This window comes from Chiloscyllium plagiosum, chromosome 33 (genome assembly GCF_004010195.1).
Source record: "Chiloscyllium plagiosum isolate BGI_BamShark_2017 chromosome 33, ASM401019v2, whole genome shotgun sequence".
Taxonomy (NCBI): domain Eukaryota; kingdom Metazoa; phylum Chordata; class Chondrichthyes; order Orectolobiformes; family Hemiscylliidae; genus Chiloscyllium; species Chiloscyllium plagiosum.
This window is the reverse complement of record NC_057742.1, coordinates 14,918,427-14,930,279: the sequence shown is the minus strand read 5'-3', so window position 1 is coordinate 14,930,279 and position 11,853 is coordinate 14,918,427. Positions and strand designations below refer to the sequence as shown.

The following is an 11,853-nucleotide window of genomic DNA, read 5'->3' as shown; positions in this document are numbered from 1 at the left end:
CCCATTCCCCTACATTTACCCCTTCACCTAACACTACGGGCAATTTAACATGGCCAGTTCACCTATCCTGCACATTTTTGGATTGTGGGAGGAAACCGGAGCACCTGGAGGAAACCCACGGGGAGAATGTGCAAACTCTACACAGAGAGTTGCCTAAGGCGGGAATTGAACCCAGGACTCTGACGCTGTGAGGCAGCAATGCTAACCACTGTGCCACTGTGCCGCCCATGGTGTCTTGGGAATCTAGCTTTCTCTGCCTGAAGTTGAAAGGCGTTAACTGGACAGTGCTCAAGATCTAGAATACTTCCAAAAACAAAAATAAAGCAAATGGCTAGGATTGAAACACACTAACTCTCCATAATCTTCCGCAATCTTTAGTAATCTTGTCATATTTAAAAAGGTCACAGCAGCACCCGCGTGCCTTTTTCCTCACTTATTATACAGTATTTACATGACCAATGGGTACTGCAGTGCAGAAATGCCAGAGGATAATTATATGATCTGAAACCAGATTGTAAATCAAAATTAGAAAAGGCTAAAAATACTCAACATGTTTGGAAACATCTGTGGAGAGGCTTATAGAATTATTGTTTCACAGCGGGCAGAAAATGTTTCTGATGCAAGTACTGAGGAAGGGAAATGAGAGAGGAAGAACAACATAAGGGAAGGTTTCTATCAGGGTGAAAGACAGGATAGATTAAAATGACAAAAGCAATAATAACTAAGCCAAAAGTAGAAGGTATGAGAGAAGTAAAAACACAAATGATGAATCTAGAGAGGTTTCAAAGTGGGAAAGTAGACACCATAATTACCAAGTGCTTTTGTCCAAAAACAACAAGAAATGACAACACAAAACAGAGAAATGGGGACAGAGGTTATGATTGCACATTTTGAAATCAATGTTGAGACTGGAAGGTTGTACTTTCAAGGCAGAGATAGATAAATTCTTGGTCAGTTGGGGAATAAAGGGTCACATGGAGGTGACAGGAATGTGGCTGTGAAGAATGTTGGATTATGGGCATGGAGCAGGTTTGAGGGCTACATAGCCTACTCCTATTCCCATTCATGATCTTATGGTCTGAAGTGCCTAATCAATGAATTAGGTGCATCTGGTGGAGGCTTATGCTGAACTGAGATTGAGCACAGAGAAGTCAGTGATAATGGGATGAAGTACAAAAGATTAGGTAACTAGATTCTGGGGATCATGTTACTGGCTGAATACAAGGGCCACAAAGTAGTCACCTCATCTTCCTTTAGCCTCCCGAGATATTAAGAAAATCACACGGTGAGCCACATTTCTGAATGTGAATATTCTATTACATAGAGGAGGAGTGTTTGGCCCCTGGAAGGTGATAACAGCTTGGTTGTGGCTCTGGATGTAGGTTTGGTCAGTCAACATTAGAGTGGTGCTGGAAAAGCATAGCAGGTCAGGCAGCATCCGAGAAGCAGGAAGGCTTTTGCCCGAAACGTCGACTTCCCTGCTCCTCGGATGCTGCCTGAACCGCTGTGCTTTTCCAGCATCACTCTAATCTTGATTCCAATCTCCAGCAACTGCAGTGCCCACCTCTGCTGTGTAGGTTTGCTCGCTGAGCTGGAAGGTTCATTTTCAGACATTTTGTCACCATTCGAGGGCTAGTATCGTGACGAAACATCTGAACCTTCCAGATCGGCCAGCAAACCTAGATCCAGAGGATAAATTTTATTGAATGGTCCGTGATTTTATTTGGAGGAAATTTTCACCTTTGATATTTAAAGAAAAGGATATACTGAGGAAGAGGAGAACAATAGGCTGGACTGCACATGGGCATTCGTTAAAAAAAACAGAATATAAGGAATGATTGTTAAAGTGATGGCTGCAAGGTTCAGCTCCTGACTGGCCACTACCATGCTGGGAAAAGGAACTTGATACTGAAGCACCATTTTTTATAAAAAAAAGCAACTGAGGACTTTCAGTTCCTGGCGGCCCAGATGCATGTCAGAGATATCTCCAAACAATAAGATCCTTGCCACAGTCTTCAGAGAACTGTAAATATCAAACATGTTAAAACGGTTCTTAAACTTCTAAAGTTACTTTGTAACAAAATTGTTGGAAAAGCTCAGCAGGTTTGGCAGTATGTGCAGAGAAGTCAAGGGTTAATGTTTCAGGCCAAGTGATCCCCTCCTCAGAACTGAATGGAGGTTACTGTATAACCTTGATAGGAGCAAATTACTGCAGATTCTGGCAACTAAAAATCCCCAAGCTTGCTCATAATCCCCCAGCTTGTTCATTTTCCATGGATGCTGCCTGAGCCGCTGTGATCTCCAGCATTTGTTGCTTTCAGTTACTTTGTGATCTTCGTTAAAAATCACACAACACCAGGTGATGGTGCAACAGGTTTACTTGGAAGCACTAGCTTTTGGAGCACTGCTCCTTCATCAGGTGGTTGTGGAGAATAAAGATTGTGAGACACAGAATTTGTGACCTACCTGCTACATCCAGATCCACCTTGAAATGCAAGAAATGAGTGTGAATATTCCCCAAAACGTTCTCTTCAAGTTTTGCTCCGTACAGAAGACCGCCCTCATAAAGAAATGTGGTCAGTGCATATCCTGAGGGATGGACCTTGGTCTCAATCACACCGTTGTGGTGGAATATGTAATCGAAGATATAATCATAGTTGGCCACGGTGGAGGTTGACCTTATGATCAGCACACAGTCGGCCACTCCCCCGTAAGAGGGAGGTGTGTTCCAGCTGAAATAGTGCCGCCTGAGGGGCAATTGTTTATTCTGTTCAAAGATACAGATGGAGTTCTTGACCCGCCTTGGGTTCTCACTCTCTGAGAAGTGAACAGTGTCTACAAAGGTTGCACCGTACGGACAGTCCACCCCTCTCACCAGTTCATTGACAGATTTGCCAATTCCATAATTGACGTCGAGAAACTTGGTCCTCATTAAGGAGGGCGAGTCACCTCCATACACAGAGTTGAGCTCCTCTACACTCAATTCATAGGCGATTCTTTCCTCCCTGAATTGGATATTGAACAACTGCAGCCCATTGACAGTGCTGTGGCGGAAAGCAAATTGCCAATTGAAGTATCTCACATGGTTGTAGAGTACATTGTAACGGCGGCCCTGGGGCTCATATTGCAAAGGGGAGACAGATTTATGTTGGACGTGGGGTTTCAGCGAGGCATAGTCCGAATCGGATTGATCTCGGTGCAGACGGATTTTCCTCACGGTGCCGCGGTCATACTGAGCAACCAATTCCTCAATGCTGTCAAAGTACTGGCCATTGTAAAAGACCTGCTTCACCTTCCACTGGGAGGGATTGGTGCTGCTGTGGTCTATGAGCACCTCAAAGCCCACTGGGTGCATAAAGAGGCCGCTCATGTTTCTCAAGAATGGGAACCAGGTTTCCCGGTCCCCTGCTTTGAAACCGCGAGGAGCAGAGTCCATGTAGATCAGCGTTTCCCAGTCTAAGCCAAAACTTTCCCGAATAACCCGAGAGGCCTTTTCCAATCCCATTCTTGAAATGATGGTTTTATATTCGAAGCCTGTCACAGGTCTGGCATGAAAACTCAGGTTCTGGTATTTCTGGGAAGAAATGTCTTTGTGGTAGGTTGGATAAGGAAGGGGTCCCACCACATACTCCGTGATATTAGGCTCACTCTGAGCTCCAAATACCACCACCGCTCTGGCTTCTCTCCTCGGCTGGGGTTCTTGCTTGTCCAAAAATTTTAAGACCTCACTTTTCGGGGGGAGGTGCAGTTCGATCATGTAGATGTAATTGTCTGATGGAAGGGCTTCACTGCAGTTCACCAGCTTCACTGTAATCTTCTGCCTCAGGTACTGCACCACGCTGGTTAGCTCCTCACTGTCCAGATCTTGAAATACCAGACTCTGAAACGACTCCCCATGCATCTCCTCCAGCACATCTATAAACTTGGTGTACTCACAAGTTGCCGATTTTGCAAAGCCCACTATTAAGATCCAATTCAGGGCTATAATTGCGACCAGAGCCACCGCCAAAATAGCGAACAAAATCTTCAAATTCATGGCGAACCAGGGAAACAGCTTTTCCCCTGTTTAGCTCAGGAGTAACAACATCCAGATGTTTTACAGCTGAAGGGAAAATATTGCTGATTGGTTCCAAGCAATATGACGCCGCAGGATTTTAATTCCATATCCTTCTGTGAAATCTTGAGAGTTTAACTGTTTACTGACCATCAGTCTGTGAGATGCAAATCTACAGGATAACCCCAAGGGTCCTTTGGCATTAGGTTCAATCAAACTTTGCACTACTGTTAGCAATCAACTAGATCTTTCAGGGGATCGTCTTAATTAGGAAATTTCTACCCTACAGTTTCCACACTACTGTTGTTAGAATACTGAGTGGACTCACAAACCCTTAACATTCGCCTGTACCTGTGTTTTTGTTTTTGTCGCTGTTTATCTATTATTTATCTATCTATGCTACTTAACTATGTGATCTGCCTGTATTGCTTGCACGACAAAGCTTTTCATTGTGCATTGGTACACGTGACAATAAATTCAATTTAATTCAATTTTACAGTATTGAAATCAGTTTTTGTGCGTAGAGTTCTGCAGTGACCTTTATTTGCTCAGCGAAATGTTAGTTTTTGAACCAGCAATTCTATTGGACAATGTACAAAATCCCATCTGTGAGAACAACTATCGTTTTGTCGCTGGCTCTGATGAAACTTGACTTGTTCATGTTGCATTGAAAGGGGCATTATTTATCAAATATAATCCTATCATTTTTGAAGTTTGAGTTTCAAAATAGTCGAATACGGATGTTGCTTCTTTTGCGAAGGTTTTTATGTAGAACAAGAGGTCAGAACATCAGAACTCGGGGCAGGAGTAGGCTCCACCATGCACCAAATAGGATTAGGTATAGTATATTTTCTGTTAAAGGTTGTTGTAACTTTGTTCTTAATAAAGTTGGGACTGTTTTCTATTGGTGTCATTTTGTATTCGTGTTAATTTGACAACTTTTGTATTATGGGGCACCAGGACAAATTCATTCATGACATTCTAGTCGCAGTTGTCTAAATTGTTTTAAGGAGAAACTGGACAATACTATTTAACCAATTCTCTGTTTAAACTAACATTTGCCTCTAGTCTCACATGCTCATAGTTGTTAACAGTCTCATATTTAAAATCTCACTGAATATCTTCTAGAACTCCATATATAAGGTCTATGCCCTAGTCATGGGGGATTAATCCAGTCAATACGCATATTAAAACCACCCATGATGTTATGGTATTTTTCTTACAAACCCCCCGCATTTCCTGATTTGCACTGTGTTTCACTATGGAACTACTGTTTGGGGTCCTGTGGATTATTCCGACCAGGGACTTCTTTTCTTTCTTATTTCTACCCAGACTGATTCTACTTATTGATCTTTGGTGCCTACATCACTTCTCACCACTGGACTGGTTCCTTCTAGAACAGTGACATAATTCAACATTGGTCAGCTTGGATTTATTGTCACATGTACCTAAATACAGTGAAAAGTTTTGTTTTGCATCCAGATCATAACATACAAGGACAAATGGATGATAGGGTATTTAGACAGAGCAAAGCATTTGAAATTAGAGAGGTCCATTCATCAGTATCATAACAGCAGGGATGAAGCTGTTCTTTTTTCTGACTGATGGAAGAGGTTGGATGAGAGTGTAACGGGGTGGGAGGGTTCTTTGATGCTGGTTGCCTTTCCGCAGTGTAGATCGAGTCTGTGGATGGGAGGTTGGCTTGCGTGATGGTCTGGGCTGTGCTTATAACTTTCTGCAATTTCTCATGGTCCTGGGCAGAGCAGTTGTCGTACCAAGCCGTAACACACCCAGATAGAATGATTTTTATGGTGCATCTGTAAAAGTTGGCAAGGGTTCTTATGGACATGCCAAATTTCCTTAGCTGGGGAAGAAGAGACATTGTTGTGCCATTTTGACCATCATATGTATGTGGGAGGACCAGAACAAATTACTGGTTATCATCACTCCGAGGATGTTGGTGCTCTCGACCTCAGTTCCATTGATATAGATAGAGGTGTGGCCGCGTCCTTTCTTCCTGAAGCCGATGATCAGTTCTTTTGTTTTGCAAATGGTTATAGACCTTTGTGGTATCATTAGAAAAAGGTCCATTACACTGGTGTTTCATTACATAGATTGGAAGAAATTAACTTGTTTTCATTTCAGAATCATCAAGGCCTTTATCTTAGTTTGGAAGATTTAGAGATTGAAAACTATGGGGCAGTTCTGAGAAGAATTGGTCAGGATCAGAAGAAAATACAGTTTCTCCCCTTTACAGGATTTCAAGACATTGCAGAGAAATACAGTTACCTCAGTAGATTAGATTAGATTCCCTACAGTGTGGAAATAGGCTCTTCAGCCCAACAAGTCCACTCCGACCCTCCGAAGAGCAACCCAGCCAGACCCATTCCCCGACATTCACCCCTGACTAATGCATCTAACACTACGGGCAATTTTACATGGCCAATTCACCTGATCAGCACATCTTTGGATAGTGGGAGGAAACCGGAGCACCCGAAGGAAACCCGGGCAGACACAGGGAGAATGTGCAAACTCTGCACGGACAGTTGCCCCAGGGAGGAATTGAACCCGGGTCTCTGGCACTGGGAGGCAGCAGTGCTAACCACTGAGCCTCTGCGCCAAAAGTTTAATTTGGTTAGAGGTCTGCAGATTGTTAGAAGTTGGAAAGGTTTAACCTCTCTGTTTTGATAGTATTCATCTAAGAAGACTTCGCAGCTTACATGAAAGTAACTGTGAGAATCAATCACATAGGACTTAAATATCTGATATAGAGATTCAAGTTATATCAACGTAAATCTCTGCAGGTCGATGTGGTTAGGAAATAGGTTTAAAACTTGGATTTGCTGTTTGTTTCAAGATATTGTCCTGAGCTGTTTACTTTATCTAGAGAGCTGGGTTTGAAATTAGTTTTATTCTGTTGTCAAGTTTTACGTAATAAACATCTGTCGTTAAAAGAAACTTTGCAGTCTCACGTGACTGTTTGAATGATTGACCACCATATTAAAAAAGTAAACATGAACTAGAGTGCCACATTTCATTCTGGAATCTGATTTGTCCAGTAGTACCATCAGCTGGGATCATAACAATCTGGGCAGTAGGAGCAGGAGGATGACTATTCTCTGTAAAGAGTTAACAAACAAATAGAAAGTTGAATGTAGCTGAAGAAGCAAAACATATTTTTGTGACAACTTCCATGATAGCAGGGAGTCCCTGACTTATATTGGCTGCCACTTTAAATACACCTCAGTTTTAAAATATTGATCCTTGTTCTCCAATTCCTCCAGGGCTTCAACCTTTCCTAAAGCTCCTTTCGCCCTACAACCCTCAGGTATCTGAACTCCTTCAATACCAAGTTATTGTTACGAATGCTTGTCATGTTATTAATAATTGAAACGTGGATTCTGAAGTGAACAGAATCATGTATTGTGTTATGCATGATTTGTAATTCTATATTGTGTGTGTTAAATGGGGCGTTTTAATTTTATTTTGAGCTCTGAGTACTGTCAGGTTGTCTGGTTTGTCTACATGCATTTAGATGAAGCCAATGAGAAGCCATTGACTTAAATACTTCAGTTACATTACCTGCACAGTAACCAGGAAATTTAAAATGTGGACATTTATAGTGCAAAGGATCTGATGATGAAATGATTCCTGTGCTTTAGAGTGGCCCTGGCAGACCCAAATAGAGCATCAATGAGCAGGTTATTACAGAGAAAATGTTGATTGTAGCAGTTGGAAACACTGTTGACAATCCCTTTCATAACTTTGCAGATGGTTGAAAATAGTAATGGTAATTGGCCATCTTGAATTAATTCTACTTTCTGTGGGAGTGTTGCATATGAAAATACTTTCCTGTAAATGTTTCACTGAGCTTAATTCCTCAAATTATAAAAAAATGAAACCACTTATAATCAAACTGGAGCTTCTTTATATGGTCCAGTTAATCACTCTTCAGTTGACATTGGAATGGCTACTTGCACCTGTACAAAGTGAGTATGAAGATGATAGACAACTAATTTTACTGTCCCATGGACCAAGGGATTAATAAAAGTTTGGGGTGCAGATTGTTAATGAGGAAAAAGTCTAAATGAACATAACTGGCATGGATATAATGTCATAATATTTAGAAGTGAATAGTTTACACAAAAGTTAAAGAGGGCAGGAAAGAAAGGGCCCAGGATCTCATTTCTCCCAGGGCCTCATTTGTTCTGGCACTACTTGATAGTTTGCTTGCCAAGTTTACTTGGCTTCTCTCTGGTAAATCTATCTGTTGGAGTAATTTTACACCAGATGTTAACCATCAGAATGATTTTAAGTTCAAGGTCTACGATTAAGACTGAAGCCCGACTCGTAATGGCAAGTTGTGCAGTTCCAGCTGGAAATACATCTCCCACCAGGTGACTAAAGAGAAACAAGAGGCATTAGGTTATGTACAAATAAAAAGAACTGGCCTGGTGCCTGGTAGGCGTCCTTTCTTTTTGCCCTGGGACAATGGGATCCAGTGCAGACTGATCTAAGGGACATCAGTCCCAGGAATGCCCACAACACAGCATTATTTCTCCTGACTCCACACCAACTGTAGTCAGGAGAAATAAGGTTACCTGCTGTATTCCCAACCAAATAGATAGCAGCTCCATCACCCTATCAGCTTTGAGTGCCCACAATAAATGTCTGGTCTGTCACCGTCTTGGTCCTGCCTGCAGATGGACCTCAATTCCAGCCAACAGCCCAGGCACCACACAGCACTATAAGTCATGAAGCTGCCAAACCTGAGACTTCATCCTCACATTAGATTAGATTAGATTACTTACAGGTCCTTCGGCCCAACAAGTCCACACCAACCCGCCGAAGCACAACCCACCCAGGCCCATTCCCCTACATTTACCCCTTCACCTAACACTACAGGCTATTTAGTGTGGCCAATTCACCTAACCTGCACATGTTTTGGACTGTGGGAGGAAACCAGAGCACCCGGAGGAAACCCACGCAGACACGGGGAGAATGTGCAAACTCCACACAGACAGTCACCTCAGGCAGGAATTGAACCCGGGTCTCTGGCACTGTGAGGCAGCAGTGCTAACCACTGAGCCACCGTGCCGCCCCCTTTTTAAACAGATCTGGATTCTATCAGCCTCCTTTGGAATGAATTGAACTCCAATGGCTGGAGAATGTTGTGCCTCTTTATTGAATCGCAAGGCAAATTAATACAGGTTTCAATTTTAGGACACTATTTTAAAACAGAAAGATGTATGATGAATGTCAGCATTGCCAGTTTTTGTGTTTTCCCCATGTCCTTTCCTGAAATCACATGGCAATATTTTTGGTTAGATCTGAAACATTGGATGCTATTTCCAAAAACAGAAACAATTTGCAAACAGTCACCTGAGGTGTGCAGCCACACATAAACAAGGATTTACTGGCTCCCTGTGATATTTTGCACTAATCATTGCGACTGCACCTAACTTATGTGTCATCTGTAAGCGACACATAAACAACACTGATCAATGTAAATTCACCTCCAGCCAGTGGCAGCTCAGAGGGAAACCCCCAATATATAAAAAAAATTGTTACTTGGTATGAACTTACTGGTCATGTATATCTCAAAATGGAGCTGCATTAGGTGAGTTGAAAGCATGCATTATTCTCAAGTTTTAATGGAATTTAGGAATGTAAGACATAGAACAGAATAGGCCATTCAGCTCCTCGAAACTGTTCCATCCTTCAATGAGATCTGACTGATCTATGGCCTAACTTCCATACACTTGCCTTTGGTCCATATCTATTAATAGCTTAACAAAATGACCCATCTCAGAATCAAAACAAACTGATCTAGCATCAACAAACAATATCCCTTCTGGGAGGTGCTCTGATCAGCTGAACACAAATGCATAACCCACACTGAGTGATGAATGGGATTTCTGTTACTCTCCAAGCAACTTCCAGAGGACTGCTCCGATGTGAACAGGAAAGCCACTGATTGCATCCAAATCTCCAGGGCTTTTGCCTGAAACATTGATTTTCCTGCTCCTTGGATGCTGCCTGACCTGCTGTGCTTTTCCAGCACTACATTCTTGACTCTAATCTCCAGCATCTGCAGTCCTCACTTTCACCTAGTCCATATTTTGTTTGACATCAGCAACAGTGAATGCAAGACATACAGGGGTCATTTACTGATTCAGATGCAGTCACATCCATTCCATTACTTGTTACAGTTAAAACTTAATGAAGAGTTAGACCTCTGCCCTGACCAGTGATTCACTCGTAGTATCTGAGCTTAACTACTAACATAACAAAGGGATATCCGTGTCAGAGCAAATTACTGTAGATGATGGAATCGTTACTGAAAAACAAACAATGTGGAAATCATAACTGGCCAGGCAGCATCAATGGAAAGAGAACAAGCTAGATGACTCTTCATCAGACTTCAAAGTATCTAGACTCAAAAAGTTAGCTTGCTCTCTCTGCATGGATGCTGTCTTACCTGCTGTGATTGCCAGCATTTTTTGTTTTCAGGGAAATCAATGTCTCCTCGAAAGACAATCAGATGGTAAAGAAGTTAGGTAGCCTGAAGGAATGTTTTTATCATATGAAAATGTCAATGGCTATGCTGCAGTGTCAGGTTGCTTGCTGTATCTCTTAATATAATGCCATTGGGAAAGGAACAGCAGGAGTACATGGAACTAACACTAATTCCAGGTAAGGAGGAAACAAGCTCTCCCAAACCATTTCCAGGCTGAGAAAAATGAAAAGGCCGTCTATGATACTTTTATCATGACAGTTAGGTAATTTCTTCTTCCTCCCTCATCACATCAATATGACTAACACAGCATTAAGTGTGTCACTTAAAAATCTCAATTACACATCTAGAAACACCATACACCCACTAAGAACATATGGTATTTGGAATTATTGAATGTGAATTTATAAGTGTATCAAAGTTAGTTGTTTATCACAGTTATGGCTTAACCTCGCAGCTGCATATCAAAGCTGTGCTCGTTATTAGCTAGGTATTCCTTCCTGCAGGTCCTGGGAGAGAAGCTTCTGTGGTTGTTGTCAGCAAGATATTCAAAGACATATGGTTTCATGATCCTGATCAACCTGGCACCATTACTGTCATTGATGATCCTGTAAGCTCTTTAAGAGACAAGGAGGTTGGACTGTTTATGTTATACTGTTAAGCAGCATTTTTTTTTGGTTTCAGTTGTTCCATTCAGGATGCCTTACCTGTCACTGTACCTTGCATTGACCGTGGAAGTAAACCACAGAGCAGAATAAAATTGCGGAAACCAGAAATAATGAAGGAAGTGTGCTGAGGAACTGGAACCTATCAGTACTTTTGCAGATAAAATGTCTGGACAAACTTGTCAAATAATGAAAATATACATTTGAAAGAAGGACTTTTTTTTTATTGTGAAGTCTCATGAGGTTTATATGATACACATGGATTGCCAAAGAAAATGCTAAAACCTTTACCACAATTTTGACGCTCCTTGATCAAAAAGAACAAGTGCTGATAGATTGGTGTTGTGTCCTAATACGGATTGCTGAACCCAGATTAAAAGCATCAAGAGGCACTGTATAAAATTGAAAGGTTTCTCTGCAGAAATAGACTGAAGCTGAGATTCAAACAATTGTGACCATTGCTACCAGGTACCTAGTAATAAAATATTCAAATCCCATCAAACCATGATCATTATGACATGGAATGTCCATCCCATATAAATTGTCTAACTTGACATTCAGTGCATTTCTTCTGTTTTCTTGCTTACATCACATTCACACAGATGCAAAGAACTGTC

General features: G+C 41.7%; 1 protein-coding gene across 1 annotated transcript in view; it reads right to left on the bottom strand.

Annotated features, from left to right (window-relative positions):
- LOC122539867 (membrane primary amine oxidase-like) overlaps positions 1–4,102 on the bottom strand; it is a 27,610-nt gene extending 23,508 nt beyond the window's left edge. The window contains exon 1 of the mRNA XM_043675000.1: positions 2,467–4,102. Within this exon, the coding sequence (XP_043530935.1) occupies positions 2,467–4,036 (1,570 nt within the window). The 5' untranslated portion in view covers positions 4,037–4,102. The remainder of the gene's footprint in view (positions 1–2,466) is intronic.
- Positions 4,103–11,853: the final 7,751 nt, after the last annotated feature.